This window comes from Nomascus leucogenys, chromosome 8, assembly GCF_006542625.1.
Source record: "Nomascus leucogenys isolate Asia chromosome 8, Asia_NLE_v1, whole genome shotgun sequence".
NCBI lineage: Eukaryota > Metazoa > Chordata > Mammalia > Primates > Hylobatidae > Nomascus > Nomascus leucogenys.
The window spans coordinates 46,356,290-46,373,818 of record NC_044388.1 but is presented as its reverse complement, the minus strand read 5'-3'; the positions used below and the strand labels follow the sequence as shown (position 1 = coordinate 46,373,818).

The window sequence follows — 17,529 nt, the reverse complement described above, 5'->3', positions numbered from 1 at the left end:
TGGCGCACAGGCGTGCCTGGGGTTACTCTGGAAGTGGAGTGCGTTCTGGGGCCCCGGGACGCTGGTCGGAGGGGCCGCGCCCGACAGGTGGGAGCTTGTCCTCCTTCCAGCGGGGCTGTGCTGCCACCTAGCGGCCCGAGGACTCGGGGCGGGACCAGCTTTCCGGGCAGCAGTGGAGTGGAAGGGGTTTGGGGAGATGGGAGGCCAGTTTTCCCGGGTCCCATCCTAGTGGTTCCTGCCCGGCAGCTTCCAGGCTGAGCGCCTCCTCCGTCTGTTTTTCTTCATTTGGGGGAAACCCCACAGGCGTGACCAGGGAACCGCCGGGCTGGTAAAAAACGTGTGCGGCTCTAGTTTGGGTTGAATTATCTGCTTTTTCTCGTTTTAGTTAGTCAGTGATAAGCATCGAATGAGTTTCCCTGAGACAGTTGATGAGATCCTGGATGTCTCGGAAGATGAAGGTAAAGTTGGGATAATGAGCTTAGGCTGGTGGGGACAGAGGGGCTCCGGGCACCCTCCAAGGGGGCTTCCTGCCACCTGCCGGCTTTGTCCCCTTACAACACGCCCAAGCGCTGTAGATGGACACTGAAACTGGGGAGACCTGCTTTTTATAACTGTTGTCTACTGTCAAAAATACTACTCTATTAATACTTAGGTGAAGGAACATTGACTAAATTTAAAATCCCATGAAGTTTCAAAAACACATGTATGTTTGCATAGATTATGGATGTGTATTAAATTGGAGCATGGTTCTACTGCGATCAAGTCTCAGCACCATGAGGAACTGTAATAAAATTCTGCCTGGTTCTTTCTTTGTGCTTTGAACGAATACTAAGTGGATTATTCAAAATCTGTGAGAATGCCTTTTAAGCTGCACTTCTGACCACATAGTGGGTCAGTAGGTTTTGGGTTATTTCTGTGATTATGAAATTACTATAGTCTGGCTGGGTGCCTGGGTTCATGCCTGTAATCCCAGAACTTTGGGCAGCCGAGGTTGGAGGATTGCTTGAGGCTAGGAGTTCAAGACCAGCTTGGGCAATATAGGGAGACCCCCATCTCTACAAAACAATTAGAACTAAAAATTAGCGGGGTGTCGTGGTGCACATCTGTAGTCCCAGCTACTCCAGAGGCTGAGGTGGGAGGATTGCTTGAGTCCAGGAGCTTGAGGCTGCAGTGAGCTGTAATCACCAGTCAGGGTGACAGAGCAAGACCCTGTCTCTAAAAGAAACAGAAAGAAATTACTATAGTCTCAGCTTGTATGAACTACAGAATGCTTCTAGTATTTTTCCTACCCCCAACAAACCTTATTTCAGCACTAATTAGATGGAGATGTTGAGTAGTAGGATCCTCAACTCTGGGGATGTTGAATAGTGGGGTGGGCTGGATCAGCTCAGTGGTCCCTTCCATCTGGATAATTTCATGGTTGTGTAACTTTGTCAACTAGAGAAGCAGAGCTTCTGGTGCTCCTTTGGATAATATATTCCTCTCGCTTTAACTACCTTCAATGTGGTCCTTCTTTCAACTCTGCTCTCCTTTGCTTTCCAGGAACTGCTCATATAACTATAATGGGTATGAAACGCTTTCTGTTTCCTGTGGTCTTTTCTCACTAGAGTGCATTTCACCCTAAGCAACCCAGATGCTCACTAATCCATTCCTGCTTTCCATCTTCCTCTGACAGCTAATAATCTGGAGCCAGGAGCTCAGCTAAACCAGGGTATTCACACCCATGAGACCCATGCCTGGCGGGCAGCTCCTGCCTGTCCATCTCTGTGTCTGTGCCCATGCCACCGTGTTTGTGATCATAACTGCATGAGCTGTTGTTCTTCCATTCCGTCAGCTGGAGATCACAAGCCTTGGCACTCACTCCTGGGTGGCAATGAATGACCCCTCAAGATCGAGGGCCGGGGCTCCAGCTCCAGTTCAAGCTAGGAGAGAGAAACAAAGAGGCAGTCAGAGGTGCAGGCAGCCGATTGACCCGTAGTTTGAACCTCTTTGTGATGGGCTTTGGAAGTAATGAGGTTTTGGCTGCCATGGTTACAAAAAATTCTCCAGCCCTTTGAAATGAGTGGGTCCAATTCCACTGTAGTTTATTCTTCTGTTGGTGTAGAGTGGAAAAGAGCAGTAGCAGTTCCTTCTTTGGTGCCATTGCACAGCTAAAAGGGCTGTTTTGAATTGGAACTAAGCGAACAAAGTTCTTGCTGGCTGTGTCTTTGGCCTCCTGCAAAGCCTCAGGCATCTAAGATGTCAGGAGCTGGCTGCCCTGCTCTCTATCCCAGAGCTGGAGGACCAGGACTGGGCAAAGACATTGCTCCCAGTCTCCTTGCAGCATCAAGACCTTCCCCATTCCTCAGGAGCAAGCCCCCAGAGGCGGAGTGGGAACAGAGGTTTTTTAAAAAAAGAAGGACTCTTCTTCCTCTACCCCGTCGCTCACTTGAGCTCTTGCTGTTTCAGGGGAAGAACTCATTGGCTCCAAGGCTGAGAGGCAGGATTCCAGGGATGTCGATGAAGAGAAGGAGCTGCTGGATTTTGTGCCGAAGCTAGACCAAGTGTGAGCAGTGCTCCCGGGAGGGTCCCCAGGGGTGCTGAGGTGCAGCCCTGTGGCTCAGAGCAGGGATTCCAGAGGGAGGAAGGGCACAGCAGGCCAGGCGCTGGGTGCACTGCCTGGAGAGACAGACGGTTTGCACCTTAGGATGCGCTAGTTCTGTACCTTAGCCACTAGGGCAGGCAGAGGCCTCCGTCACACCATGCTGCCTGGATGCCTCTCTGCTCCTCTTCCAGGCTCCCCTGCTCTCCCAGGCTCCCCTCATTCACAGCCTTATATCCACACCCCCCTCCCTCTTATCCACACTCAACTTCTCATCCAAAAGTTGAGGAAGATGGCCAGGCATGGTGGCTCACACCTGTAATCCCAGTACTTTGGGAGACTGAGGCAGGAGGATCACCTGAGGTCAGGAGTTCGTGACCAGCCTGACCAACATGGTGAAATCCTGTCTCTACTAAAAATACAAAAAAACAGCTGAGAGTGGCAGCGCACATCTGTAGTCCCAGCTACTCGGGAGGCTGAGGCAGGAGAATTGCTTGAACCTGGGAGGCGGAGGTTGCAGTGAGCCAAGATTGCGCCACTGCACTCCAGCCTGGTCAACAAGAGCAAAACTCCATCTCAAAAAAAAAAAAAAAAAAAAAGTTGAGGAAGATTCACATTAGAAACTAATGCCAGGCTAAGCTCGAACTCTTGACTGTATACCCCTGCCCCTGAGGTATGTTAGGTACAAGCCAGGGGAGATCCGGGTCTGCCTGCCTGGACCACATTCTCATTTCCCCCTGTGACTGCTGTGAGTTATCTCACTGTGGGCACAGTGTACACAGGGACATTTTGCAAAGCAATCTAATATCGACGACTTTGTAGAAACACTGAGCCCTAGGTGTTTTCTGAAAAGACGGAAGTGTCCCATGAACAAGCAGGGAGTGAAACCACGCGGCCATTTACTCCATTTGAATTTGCTGGACATCTGTTAGAAAGAAATACAGAGCTGTAACCCTGACCATAAGCAACTTACGGACTCATTTGGTGGGATCGAAACGCACACCAAGTGGTCATGTAGCAACACAGAAAGATATATTGTTAGCCAGAGTGAGGATTCTGTCAACAGGTTCTAAAGGTAGAGAAAGGGGTGACGAGTGCAGATGGGAGTCGTTGGGGAGGACTTCATGGAGGAGGAGGCGGTCCTTCCACCAGGTTGTGAAGCGCAGTCAGGCTCTGGAGTGGAAAGCCAGAGGGAGAGGCTTGGAGGTAAGAGGAAGAGGAAGCTGTGTGCACATGTGGATCAGCCCTGTGATGTTCTGGTGTTCTTGGCACACAGGGTGGAGTCTCCAGCCATCCCCAGGATTCCCTGTGTCATGCCTGAGACAGTGGTGATCAGGTCAGAAGAGCAGGAGCAGGTGAGAAGCTCCTTCTCTGTGGTTTCCCCACGTGGAGAGCATGAGTACCTGGGACAGTGATTGTTGAGGGGTGGCCTGTACGTAGCACAATAGGCACTAATAGTTCACGTGCCTCTCACTGTCCAACTGGCATTCCACGCTTGGACGCCTCATAATGGTGCAACATTGGCGGCGTTGGGTGGGCGGCGTCTGGGAGAGATGGTCAGATGGGGCCCTTTCCTGTGGTGGCGCAGTCCTTGGATGCAGCCCAGGACAGCAGCAGTGAGAAACCAGTGGGTCCTTGACCAGCCCACTGTCTTCAACTCTTGGCCTAGGGTAGGAACTCCAGCCAGCAGATGTTTACTGGATTCCTGCTGTGCACCCTGGACAGGCTCAGGCAGGAGGGCTGGACACCTGCCTTCTGGGAGCCGGGGCCCAACCGGAAAGAGTGGACTCGCATGCGTGAACCCAGTTAGCACAGAACCAGGAGGGACAGCGGGGGAGTGCTCCACTGTGTGGTGTGAGTGCTCACAGAGTGCAGAGCAGGGAGGCCCTAGCCAGCCCCAAGGTGGCTGGGAGCATCTGTGGAGGAGGTGAGACGTGGGGAGTGGAGAGGATTAGATCAACAAGGGCGAGGGACAAGGACGTTCTGGACCAGGGGAAAAAGCAAACATGAAGATCTAGAGAGCACCAAGCCCGGGTTCAGGTCCTGCTGGCTGTGCCAGGGCGGCCTGGCATCCCTGTAGTTGCAGCGTTACCCTAAGGCACAGGTGAGGAGGCAGGAAGCCCCACAAGGGCAGGAGTCTGTTGTGTTCACCTCGTGGACTCCACATGTCCACAGGGCAGGTAGCCCGCCCACAGCTAAGTGGCGAGGAGGTCACGGTGCTGGGATGCAGTGCCCACCCTAGAGGAAGTTGGCCTGCCGAGGGCAGGGCTCCCCATGGGCAGAGCTGGAGAGAAAGGGGCGGGTCTGCAGCAGGTGCAGCAGGCCTGGGGCCTGGAGCCAGACTGAACAGTGAGGACTGGCTCCATCCATTCCAAGGCTCTGTCCCAGGGTCTTGAGCCAAGGAGAGGCATGGAGGTGGGAGGAAGCTCGTGCTTCTTTTTAGACCCCAGGACAGCCTTGTCTGACAGGGCAGTGGGATCCCGTGGGAGCACTTTCTCCACGTGGCACCTGGTTTCTGGCGGCAAGGCTCTTCCAAGCCTCCATGCCCTGGCACGGCATCCAGCTGGTCCGGGAGGAGGTGGGACAGGAGGACCTTTTCTCTCTCCTCAGGCATCTAAAGAGTATGATGAGGACTCCCTCATCCCCAGCAGCCCAGCCACTGAGACCTCAGACAACATCAGCCCGGTGGCCAGCCCGGTGCATACAGGGTGAGTGGCGGGCGCAGGGCTTGGGGACTCCTGTCTCCATCTCAGAGAGGGGATGCAGAAGCCCAACGTGCATCTGCCCCACTCCTAGGTTTCTGGTGAGCTTCATGGTCGACGCCCGGGGTGGTTCCATGAGAGGAAGTCGCCACAACGGCCTGCGAGTGGTGATCCCGCCACGGACGTGCGCAGCACCCACCCGCATCACCTGCCGCCTGGTCAAGCCCCAGAAGCTCAGCACGCCACCCCCACTGGCCGAGGAGGAGGGCCTGGCCAGCAGGATCATCGCGCTGGGGCCCACGGGGGCACAGTTCCTGAGGTGAGCATGCGTGGGCAGCCCGTGTCCTCACCTGTCCCTGTGCCACGGAGGCCACACCATCTCCACTGTCCTGACGGGGAAACAGAACTGGGTGCCCCTCCCCTTTCCCTGACTTTTCCTAACACACGAAGGCATCCATAGCCCTAAGAGGGCTTACAACTCTCAGATCTCAGGTCGGGCACGATAGCTCATGCTGTAATCCCAGTGCTTTGGGAGGCTGAGGTGAGAGCATCGCTTGAGGCCTAGGAGTTCAAGACCAGCCTGGAAAACATAGCAAGACCCCGTCTTTGTAAAAAATAAAAAGCAAAACCAAAAAAACAACTCTTAAATATTGTGTGACACTAGAGACAAGGCCACTCTGAGGCCTGAGGGTCTGACCTTTTATGCACTGAGGGTCCCCAGGAAGACGGCCTCCCTGGCCGTTTCCCCTGAAGACAAGGGAAGTACCCGGCTCCAGAGCCTGTGCTCCACTCCCCTGAAGCAGCCTGGGCTCCTCCTGGAGCTTTGCTGCCTCTCAGGCACAATGGGTGTGATGTGGGGACAGGCCTGACCAGGAGGCCCTGCCTTCTACTTCTGTCCACCCTCCTGGCCCCCTCAGAGCGGTCACCACAATTTGCAAAGCAGCAAGTTTTCTCCTTGACCTTTGTCCTCAAAGTGTCCCTCCAAAGGAAATGTCATTATGGCCAGTTGATAGATGAGGTCACCTGTCTAGGGATGTCAGGTGGATTTTTGGAATCAGGTGCAAGGACAGGATCTTTAGGTCGTGGAAGCAGAGCCCCCATGAAATGAGACTGGCCCTGCCCTGACTGTCACTGCAGGCCTGGCGGGGAGCAAGCGGGGCCATGGGAAGCCCTGGGGACCTCCCCGTGGGTCTAGTCCACTTAGAGACCTGCCTGCAGGTGGGGCCTCCACGTGGCTGCGGAAGCGCCTTATCCATCTGGGTGGGAGCCGGCAGCCCCATCCCTCCCTGTGCCCCACGTGCCTTGTGTGAGCACCTCCCATCACCACTGTGTCCTTGTTTCAGCCCTGTAATCGTGGAGATCCCGCACTTTGCCTCCCACGGCCGTGGAGACCGCGAGCTCGTGGTTCTGAGGAGTGAAAACGGCTCCGTGTGGAAGGAGCACAGGAGCCGCTATGGAGAGAGCTACCTGGATCAGATCCTCAACGGGATGGACGAAGGTAGGGGCGGGGGATCCCAGGGCTAGGTCCCCTCCTTGCAGAAGAGGGGTTTGAGTTGCACCTTAAAGGTGGTCTTTGAGGGCCACCTGGAGTTTGGGAAGCCCCAAGAGGCTGGGAATGGCCTGGTGTTGACAAGCCCTGGGTCCCCAGGATGTGTGAGGGGATGCTCAGCTGCTGCCTGCAGCCGCATCTCCTCTGCTAGGCCTCTGGGCCTGGGTACTTCTTCTGGCCACTATGTCTCCCGGCACCTGGGGAGGGTGTGTGCACTGGGTCTTGGGAACAAGGAGGCTCTGGGGCCCCTGGAAGTCCTGAACCTGTGCCTGATGTGACCGGGGTGGTGGCCTGTGTGTGTGATTCCAGAGCTGGGGAGCCTGGAGGAGCTGGAGAAGAAGAGGGTGTGCCGAATAATCACCACCGACTTCCCGCTGTACTTCGTGATCATGTCGCGGCTCTGCCAGGACTACGACACCATCGGTCCCGAAGGGGGCTCCCTGAAGAGCAAGCTGGTGCCCCTGGTACAGGCAACGTTCCCGGAGAATGCTGTCACCAAGAGAGTGAAGCTGGCTCTGCAGGTGACAGCCCTCCTCTCCGCCAGGTCCTGGGGGTGGACTGAACTCCAGGCCTCTGGGAAGGCCACACTCTTCCCCAGGACATCCCCACACTTTTGTCTGGTGCTTTGAAATGCCACAGTGGAGATTTGAGTTTAAAGCTGAAAGGAGAGTCGAGTGGGAAGGGGTGAGGTGGAAGCTCCCTGATAAGTTGCAGAACCCCTGGTAACCCATCAAGCTGCACAGCCCGGTCTGTGCAGCATGCGGGAACCGCATGACCTCTGGGAGTTGACTGTGGTGCAAGCAAAGATGCACCAGCCCTGGGAGTAAGAAGCAGAGGAGAAGGGGAGAAAGGGCTCAGGAAGGCAAGCTCCACCATTTCGGTTCTGTGGTCCAACAGCAGGGGGGACCCCGTGCACTGACAGCCACTCTCACCAGGCATGGAGCTGCCCCCCGTCTGACTAGCCACTCTCCTGCTTGGGCCTGAGTGTCCTGCCTCTGTCATTTCACAGGCCCAGCCTGTCCCGGATGAGCTTGTCACTAAGCTCCTGGGCAACCAGGCCACATTCAGCCCCATTGTCACCGTGGAGCCCCGGCGCCGGAAGTTCCACCGCCCCATTGGGCTTCGGATCCCGCTGCCTCCTTCCTGGACGGACAACCCGAGGGACAGCGGGGAGGGAGACACCACCAGCCTGCGCCTGCTTTGCAGCGTCATTGGTGAGAGGGGCCCCTGCCTCAGACTTGTGTTCTCGGCCAGCACTGCAGTGCTTCTGGAACACAGTAGGGGGATGACTCGAGAAGGCGAGGCCAGCAATCCTCTTAGTTTTTGTTGACTTCCCCGGGAGTGAGGTGCTCTTCCAAGAGATGGAAGGATGATACATCTGCATAAAAGTCCATGCCCATGCGGTGACTCATGCCTGTAATCCCAGCACTTTGGGAGGCTGAGGCGGGTGGATGACCTGAGGTCAAGAGTTCGAGACAAGACTGACCAACATGGAGAAACCCCGTCTCTACTAAAAATACAAAAATTAGCCAGGCATGGTGGCATGCACCTGCAAACCCAGCTACTCCAGAGGCTGAGGCAGGAGAATTGCTTGAACCTGGGAGGCGGAGGTTGCAGTGAGCCGAGATCATTCCACTACACTGCAGCCTGGGCAACAAGCGAGAAACTCCATCTCAAAAAACAAACAAAAAAAGTCCATCTCCCTGGGGAAGAACCCTCCAAGCCCTAGGAGGAGGGGCATGCAGGTTGCTAGGAGGAAGAGCAGAGGGTGAGGGTAGGTGTGCCCAGGGCTGCAGACAAAGTGAGCTTCACCCAGTCTCACCTTGCACACCAGGGCCTTAGCATTTTCGTAAGCTCCATGCTTACGTCCTGAAGACTGTCCCCAGCCCCATTTCTGCCGGTGTTACAGGAGGAACAGACCAAGCCCAGTGGGAAGACATAACAGGAACCACCAAACTTGTATATGCCAATGAGTGCGCCAACTTCACCACCAATGTCTCCGCCAGGTGAGAAGAGGCCAGCCCAGCCCAGCATTGTGTGGGCCATCCTCAGGCTGTATGCTGCCGTCCAGGCCTGAGGCTGAGGCTCCCTCACTGTCCCCTCCACGTGGAAGCCTCCGTGACCACAAGTGTGGCAAGAGTAGCCATGGCGTGGCTCACGGGCTGCTCCCGTCTGGATGGAAAGGATGCTGTCTGTTGGGCACTTTGGAACACATTATAACTCACCCTACTTTTTAGGTTTTGGCTGTCGGACTGTCCTCGGACCGCTGAGGCTGTGAACTTCGCCACCCTGCTGTACAAAGAGCTCACTGCAGTGCCCTACATGGCCAAATTCGTCATCTTTGCCAAGATGAATGACCCCCGAGAGGGGCGCCTGCGCTGCTACTGCATGACAGATGATAAAGTGGACAAGACCCTGGAGCAGCATGAGAACTTCGTGGAGGTGGCCCGGAGCAGGGACATAGAGGTACGGGGCTGGGCCCTGCACCGCCTCTGGGACAAACCCTCCCGCCATTTTCTCCAGAACACCATTGCCTGGTGCAGGCAGGCAGTCCTCCCTCTGTAGACGAGGGGCTCCACAGCTGTCTCTCTTTGAGACCTATCTTGAGAAGCATCTTAGAGAAGCTTCAGGAAAGGAGAGAGATGCCACCATGCACATCTCAGAGGAGGCTGCCGGCTTTTCTTCCAGTGATCTGTGAAAAGAGTTGGCATTTGCCGAAGGTCTTGTGCAACAGGGACTATTAAAAGTGCTGGCCAGGCTGGGTGCAGTGGCTCATGCCTTTCATCGCAACACTTTGGGAGGCCAAGGCGGGCGTATCACCCGAGGTCAGGAGTTCGAGACCAGCCTGGCCAACATGGTGAAACCCTGTCTCTACTAAAAATACAAAAATTAGCCGGGCGTGGTGGCACATGCCTGTAATCCCAGCTACTTGGGTGGCTGAGATAGGAGAATCACTTGAACCCGGGAGGCAGAGGTTGCAGTGAGCCGAGATCGCACTGTTGCCTCCAGCCTGGGAGACAGAGCGAGACTCTGTTAAAAAAAAAAAAAAAAAGTGCTAGCCAGCTGGGTATGGTGGTGGGGGCAGGAAACGAAACAAAAAACAAACAAACAAAAGTGCTGGCCAGGCTCAGTGGCTCACGCCTATAATCCCAACACTTTGGAAGGCTGAGGCAGGAGGATCGCTTTGAGCCCAGGAGTTTGAGACCAGTCTGGGCAACATAGTGAGATGCCATCTCTATTAAATAAATAACTAAAAGTGCTTTTCTTGCATAATCTCATTTAATCCTTATATTTGTGGGTACCTTTATTATCCCTTATTTATGTATTAAGAAACTGAGGCTGAGAGGTTAAGTAACTTGCCAATGGTCACACAGCTAAGTGAGTGGTGGAGACGGGATTTATCCAGGTCATCTCTGGCCCCAGAGTCCACACTATCACCTGCTGTGCTAGGGTTTCAGTAGCACCTAGGCGAGGAGGCAGAGGAAAGGGCTCAACAGATAATGTGAAGAGTGAAGGCATGGGGGCTAGGTCTGAACCAGTTACCGATCCTAAGAGACCCACTTGGGTTAAGATGCGTAGTAAGCCAGCAGTGATCTAAGCCTCAGAATCTGCACTGAGTTTTCCTGGGGAAGGCTGAGGGCCCCGTAGAACAAGCGCATGACTAGAACCTTGGTTCTATTCCTGTCTTAGGCACTAACGAGGTAAACCGGTTTTTCTCTTTCAGCCTCAGTTTTTTCAACTGTCAAATGAGTTAATGATAACTTCTCAGTTGAAAGCTTTATATACACAGTAGGGATCATTATTATGGGTGAGATTAAAATAGCGCAAGTGCTGGTTTCCAGCTCTTCTCATGAACAAAGCATCTTTGGACAGACGTAAAAACAGAACCTTGGTTTTATTTTTAGAAACAGGATCTCAGTCTGTTGCCCAGGCTGGAGTGCAGTGGTGACATCATAGCCCACTGCAGCCTCAAACTCCTGGCCTCCAGTGATCCTCCTGCCTCAGCATCCCAAGTAGCTGGGACTACAGGCACATGCCACCACACCTGGCTAATTTTTTAAAAAAATTTTGTAAAGATGAGGATCTCCTATGTTGCCCAGGCTGGTCTCAAACTTCTGAACTTAAGCAATCTTCCCACTTTGGCCTTCTAAAGTGGAGGGATTACAGGCGTGAGCCACCATGCCCAGCCCAGAACCAGGGTTTTTTGTTGTTGCTGTTGTTGTTGTTTTTCAGAAGCTATGTTATGATATTCAAGTGAAGTTTTGGAATACTTGATAGCAATTCTCATCAACATCTCAGGGATATTTGAAGATCCCTACATATTACAAAATCTATTGAAGTCGGGAAGCATGCCTCATTGATCACAATTTTGGACATAAAGCCTTTCCTACGACAATCAGTGGATTTCTCAGCACACACCCCCCATGCCTCCTGCTGCAGCAGAGTGTCTTGGAGAGAGAAGGACCGAGGGTGGAAGGAGGGACATCTGGGCCCTTCTCTTCCTGACAAGCTGTATCTGCTTTTCCTCTCCTGCAGGTGTTGGAAGGAATGTCCCTGTTTGCAGAACTGTCCGGGAACCTGGTGCCTGTGAAGAAAGCTGCCCAGCAGCGGAGCTTCCACTTCCAGTCATTTCGGGAGAACCGTCTGGCCATGCCTGTAAAGGTGCCGGCGCCCTCTGGCTGACCTCTCCTCTGGGTCTAGAAAGTTGGGGAGGCAGAATTCTCTAAACCAGACAGCTGGGTGGCCTAGAAAAGGGCCCCTGAATTCTCCTTTGTGTGATTGAGTTTAGGTGAGGGACAGCAGTCGAGAGCCAGCAGGGTCCCTGTCATTTCTGCGCAAGGCGATGAAGTACGAGGACACCCAGCACATTCTCTGCCACCTGAACATCACCATGCCCCCCTGCACCAAGGTGAGCTGGCACCTGCCGAGGAGCCTTGGCCCGAGACGGGTTCCCTGTAGGAGGTCCCCAAACAGACCCCAGGTCCAGCACTTCCAACGGGCTTCTTCCTGGTGGAAACTTTGAGTCCCCCGAGGCATGCAAAGGTGCTGAGCTCTCCTCCACATGCTCATGTTGTGGCCTGGCGGGGAGACCGTGCCCTGACCCTCTCTGCAATTTGCAGTGCAGCGCTGGTCATGTGACAGGAAGAACAAATGTTGGTATCAGATGGTGATGGGCACATTCACGCTGTGGACCTTGGGCTCCCTAGGTGTGAAGGTGACAAGGGGCCCTAAGGGCATCTGCCTTGGTGTCCCTGGCCCGAGGCCTCCGAGGTTCACACCAAGGAGAGCTGCTAAGGTCTCCCAGCCCCTGCATGGCTTCTCTCAGGCCGCTTTTTCATCTACCTGCTTATCTTCCCAGGGTGCTAGGCCCTCACAGAAGGGAAGCCTGGTGTCCTCAGCCACTGCAAACACCCAGGGTTTTGAGCTCAGCAAAGGAGTCTTGGCCACGTATGTTCATTTGTCGATACCTGTAAGAGTATCCCAGTCACCACCTCTGCTAGGGACTTTGGAGGGATCATACGTCTCCAGACCGTCTCCGTGGTTTTCGTTGGTGTTGTTTTGCTGTTGTTGTTGTTTTAATCATTAGCCTTCCATGCTAAACTAGGAAAGAAGCAAGGTTACATTCATAAGTCCACGGCTCAATCTCTCTTTTCTTTTTGGGCATGAGATGAGGGTGAACCAACTTCTTTTTCAAAAGAGGATTTTCAGGCTGGGTGCAGAGGCTCATGCCTGTAACCCCAGTGCTTTGGGAGGCTGGGGCAAGGGATTGCTTGAGCCCAGGAGTTCAAGACTAGCCTGGGCAACATAGTGAGATCCTGTCTGTACAAAAAACCAAAACTGAAAAATTAGCTGGGCATGGTGGCATGCACCTGTAGTCCTGGCACTCGGGAGGCTGAGGCAGAAGGATCACTTGAGGCCAGGAGTTTGAGGCTGCAGTGAGCCATGATCGTGCCATCGCACTGCACTCCAGCTTCAGAGACAGAGTGAGACCCTGGCTCTTAAAAAAAGAGAGAGAGAGAATATTTTTCTGCAGCCTTGGGCAAACATCTGGATGCTTTTCTACAGGGCCGTGATGTTAAGGCCTTAGGGCAGTACAGAAATGGGTCTTTCAAGCAGAAAGAAATCCAAAAAGAAAAACAATCATTTTAAGTTCAAACCCAGCTCCATCGCATATTAACTGGGTGATCTTGGGCAAGGAACTTTGTCTCTCTATGCCTCAGTTTACTTATTGATGAAATGGGAGTAATACAGTACCCACCTCCTAGGTTGCCATGAACATTAAATAGGGCCTCGCAGGTGATGGGGTGATGTGGGCTTGCCGTTATTACGACTGTGATTAATAACGCATGTGCGCTTCTTCAACTTCCCTTCACTCCCACTCCTCCCATGTGTTACTCTTTGTGTTAAGTCCCTGAAGAAATGGACTGATTGTTTACAAGGACTGGGGTCAGCCTTCCACACCCCTGCAGCATGGGAGCTCAGATCACTTTCTCTGGGAAGGTGGGGAGAGTCCAAAACCCAAAGCACCCTTTTCTTCTTCTGCAGGGAAGCGGAGCCGAAGATAGGAGAAGGACCCCGACGCCCCTGTCTCTGCGATACAGCATTCTCAGCGAGTCCACACCAGGTATGGCCTCTGTGTGATGATGCATGCTTGCTCCCTTCCCAAGAAGGGTGGGCGTGAGCTCATTTCCCCGCAGCCCTGTGAGGGCTCTGCTGAGGTGCCGCTCACTCAGCCAGTTCCAAAAGCAGCTGCAGAGCTGACTCGGGTCTTCCCCTGATCTTGCAGAGAGTCTAGACAATCACCCCAGTGCACACGGAAGCCACATCCATCACAGGCCGTGTCCCCATGCCTGTCAACTGTGTCCTGCCCTGGCTACTAAATGAAATCTAATGCTTCTCCCCAGGTTTTCTCAGTGGGACAGACCAGCCAGAGATGAAGATGGCCGTTATCTCAGAGCACCTCGGTCTCAGCTGGGCAGGTGAGTGGGGAATTGGGGACAGAAAAGCACTTTGTCCATCTCACCTACCCTCTTCCCCCGTAATGAGCAATGAATGAGGCATTTCTAACCCTCCTTTTATCACCCATGGGTTATCTGATTTGTGATTATCTGAGCTGGGTCTGCTGCCCAAGCCACAACATTGGGTGCCCATGAAGGGGGAGCCCCCTGCCTCCATCTCTGTCTGACTTTCCTTTCTAAGAAAGAATCAGCTTTTGAGTTTACAGGAGACCTCAAAAAGGAGGGAAGGAAAGGGCAAGTCTCAACATATTCCACTATGGTCTATGGCTGTGGCTGGATCTCGCAGAAGTCCTGCCAACCGTCGGGGTAGATCTTATTTTAAGGGAGACAGGTGGGCAAATAAAGTGAAGGCTCAGAATGTGCTGTGCCCCAACCACAGACCCTAGAACTAGATTCTCCCTGTGTAACCACAGCAGGTCCATTGCCCAGTGTGAGTGGCAAGTGAAGACACACGGAGACACGGGGTTGCAGCGGTGAAAGAGGCTTAATCACAGGACCACCAAACAAGGAGGGAGGAGGAAACCTCAAATCCGTCTCCCCAAGGAGGAGTTCAGGACTAGGGCTGTTAAGGGCTTTGGAGTGGCTGGAGTGTGTAGGTGTTTGATTGGTTGGAGAGTGCAGGGTGAAGTCATGGACAGGGAGAGGAAGAAGCTACGTTCTTGTGCTGATCCCTGCCTTCAAAGTGGTTGCTGGAATTGGGAATCTGAAAACCATCTTAAGGGATCCTTAAACAGAAGCCTAATGTCAGAAACCCTGTCTTTAGGAACAATGGGGGTGCGAGTGGTCAGTATCCAGACTGTGTGGCTTTGAGCAACAAAGAAGAGGAACCAAGCGCAGCTTGGTGAATGCTTAATTATAACTCTATTTCTGTCCAGAGCCCGGCACTCAATTCTTGTTGATGCTGAGTTGGCTTCCCCTTCCCCTCCTTATTTTTTGTTAGCTTTTATATGAGTGGATTCCCTTCATTCACTTCCCCTGGAGAACACTTTAGACACACTCAGAAACCTTTTGGCAATAACTTGTGGAACGGCAGTGTGACAAACTCAGAAGTTCAGACACGGCTCCTTCTTTAAATCATGACTGCTGACTGCTCAGGGGGCGTGTGTGTGCATGTGTGTATGCACGCATATGTGTTGTGAGTGTGTGCACATTTGTGTTGTATGTGCGTGTTCTGATTCTCACCATCACTTTCTCCCCAGCCTTCTTCATCCTTGAAATTAGACTCTAATGCTATTTTCCTTCTAAAGAAATAACAATAAAAATAATGGGGGATGTTGGCTAACAGTCTGCATTATTGCCTTGCATTTAGATGGGAACTTGTATTTTCATTTTAAATGTAAATAATGCCTCTCCCTGAAGACGCATAAGCTCAGGAGTCCATTTCCGTTCTCATTAGTTCTCGGCAGTAGGGCATGGCGTGGCCCAGGCAGCACTGGGGTGAGAATCGGCAGGTACGGCTGCCTCCTGGCTCGGGGTCTCGCTGGCTCTGTGACCTTGCAGAAGTTGCTGACCTTGCTGAGAGGTCATATCATCTCATATTGGAAGTTACGAAAGGAAGAAAGGACATTTGATCATTCATTCATTCAGGACCTATTTAACAAGCACCCCTCCCATTCTTCCATTTTGTGGGGATATAAAGGTATAGGTTGCTGGCATTTCATAAGGAATTTCTTGATAAGAAGGAAGACCAAACCCAAGGGAGGCTGCCTCAGAGCTCCCTGTGCTCCCCACTGGGTGCCCTCACGCCCCAGTGCCCACTCAGCCTGTGTGCTGGAGGCCCCCTGCATGGCTCACATCTGCTATTGGTTCTTTGCTTGCAGAGTTGGCCCGGGAGCTGCAGTTCAGTGTGGAAGACATCAACAGGATCCGAGTGGAAAATCCCAACTCCCTGTTGGAGCAGAGCGTGGCCTTGCTGAACCTCTGGGTCATCCGTGAAGGCCAAAATGCAAAGAGTCAGTACCGTCCCGCTGAGAAAGCCTGTCCTAGGACCTCCTCCCCACCAAACTAGTTCTTCCTTCAAATTCCATTCATGACACTGGCCTCTGGAGTCAGTCTGTCTCTGTCTCTCTCACACACACGCACCACCACTTGCATCAGGAGGTCTTCCAGGCAGTCCTGCCAGAAGGCATGACCAGAGAAGCTTGGCCTCGGCCTTTCTCACATCCTTGGAATAAGATAAAAATTGCAAGGCCTGGCACAGTGGCTCACGCCTGTAATCCCCACACTTTGGGAGACCAAGGTGGGAGGATTTCTTGAGCCTAGGAGTTCGAGAACAGACTGTGTAACATAGTCCTTTAAAAATTAGCCAGGTGTGGTGGCACACACCTGTAGTCCCAACTACTCTGGAGGCTGAGGCAGGAGGATCACTTGAGCCTGGGAGGTCAAGGCTGAGTGAACTACAATTGCACTGCTGCACTCCAGCCTGGGCAACAAGCAAAATCCTGACTCAAAAAAAATAAAATAAAAATTGCATCAGGACTCCTAGATGACAACATCTGTGCAGGGTGTATGACTCATCTTTGAGGCCTTCCTGTTGAATTTCCCAAGCAAATGACTATTGCCCTCTCAGGACACAGTCTGGGTGAGCTGGACCCCAGTCTGAACCAGTTCCCATTCTCCCACGAGCTTCCTCCAACCTGGAGGGAGCTTTGCCTCATTCTCTTTTCAGCTCCTCCTCAACCAGATTCCCAGACTCAAAACCACTAAGTGGAAATTGAGTGTTTACATTTGCATCTCAAATCATCTGGCAAGGACCAAGAATTTCAAAAGGACAGAATCTAATCATTCTCATCCTTATTTTCTTGTAGTATTCCTCTTAGATTACAAAATAATAATAATAATAATAATTTAAAAAAAACAGTCTTTCTAGACTTTTAAATTGGCCACTGTGGTGGGCGCGGTGGCTCATGCCTATAATCCCAGCACTTTGGGAGGCCAAGGCAGGCAGATCACTTGAAGTCAGGAGTTTGAGACCAGCCTGGCCAACATGGCAAAACCTTGTCTCTACTAAAAGTACAAAAATTAGCCGGGCATGGTGGCATGCACCTGTAATCCCAGCTACTTAGGAGGCTGAGGCATGAGAATTGCTTGAACCTGGGAGGTGGACAGTGAGCCGAGAGTGCTCCATTGCACTCCAGCCTGGGTGACAGAGTGAGACCAATAAATAAAATAATTTATTATTTTTTGGTAACAGAGACCTATAAATAAAAATAACTGCCCACTGTTAGCATTTGGAAAAGATCTGTTGAAGTATAAAAAGTATTCTCCCAAGAGGAAGTTTGTTTTGATTCTAATAAAAGAGGGTGCCTCCACCTTCTGAAAAAAATTATCTTCTTTCTCCATCTTCATCCTGGCCCCATTTTCTGAGCCCGTGTGATCCTTGCTCGCTGGCCTGGAGTAACACGCGTCTCTCTTCTGCGCCCACAGTGGAGAATCTGTGCACAGCCCTGCAGAGCATCGACCGTGGCGAGATCGTGAACATGCTGGAGGGTTCCGGCCGACAGAGCCGCAACTTGAAGCCAGACAGGCGGCACACGGACCGCGACTACTCGCTGTCACCCTCTCAGATAAATGGTGAGTGTCACCTGGACCAGGTGGGGGCTGAGCCGAGGCCCTGCCCTACAGGCATCAGCACCAATAACCCCTTTCCACAATACGTCATCCCTCAAAGCCCACTCT

General features: G+C 52.7%; 1 protein-coding gene across 6 annotated transcripts in view; it reads left to right on the top strand.

Moving 5' to 3' along the window:
• Positions 1 to 17,529, top strand: part of ANK1 (ankyrin 1) — a 242,300-nt gene that overhangs the window by 192,171 nt on the left and 32,600 nt on the right. For all 6 annotated transcript variants that reach the window (XM_030817176.1, XM_030817178.1, XM_030817177.1 and 3 more), the window contains 17 exons: positions 386 to 458; positions 1,543 to 1,566; positions 2,449 to 2,545; positions 3,858 to 3,936; positions 5,192 to 5,289; positions 5,378 to 5,602; positions 6,627 to 6,781; positions 7,142 to 7,353; positions 7,842 to 8,046; positions 8,742 to 8,838; positions 9,070 to 9,298; positions 11,369 to 11,494; positions 11,622 to 11,741; positions 13,379 to 13,457; positions 13,738 to 13,812; positions 15,672 to 15,803; positions 17,278 to 17,424. In XM_030817176.1, the coding sequence (XP_030673036.1) occupies positions 386 to 458; positions 1,543 to 1,566; positions 2,449 to 2,545; positions 3,858 to 3,936; positions 5,192 to 5,289; positions 5,378 to 5,602; positions 6,627 to 6,781; positions 7,142 to 7,353; positions 7,842 to 8,046; positions 8,742 to 8,838; positions 9,070 to 9,298; positions 11,369 to 11,494; positions 11,622 to 11,741; positions 13,379 to 13,457; positions 13,738 to 13,812; positions 15,672 to 15,803; positions 17,278 to 17,424 (2,173 nt within the window). The remainder of the gene's footprint in view (positions 1 to 385; positions 459 to 1,542; positions 1,567 to 2,448; positions 2,546 to 3,857; positions 3,937 to 5,191; positions 5,290 to 5,377; positions 5,603 to 6,626; positions 6,782 to 7,141; positions 7,354 to 7,841; positions 8,047 to 8,741; positions 8,839 to 9,069; positions 9,299 to 11,368; positions 11,495 to 11,621; positions 11,742 to 13,378; positions 13,458 to 13,737; positions 13,813 to 15,671; positions 15,804 to 17,277; positions 17,425 to 17,529) is intronic.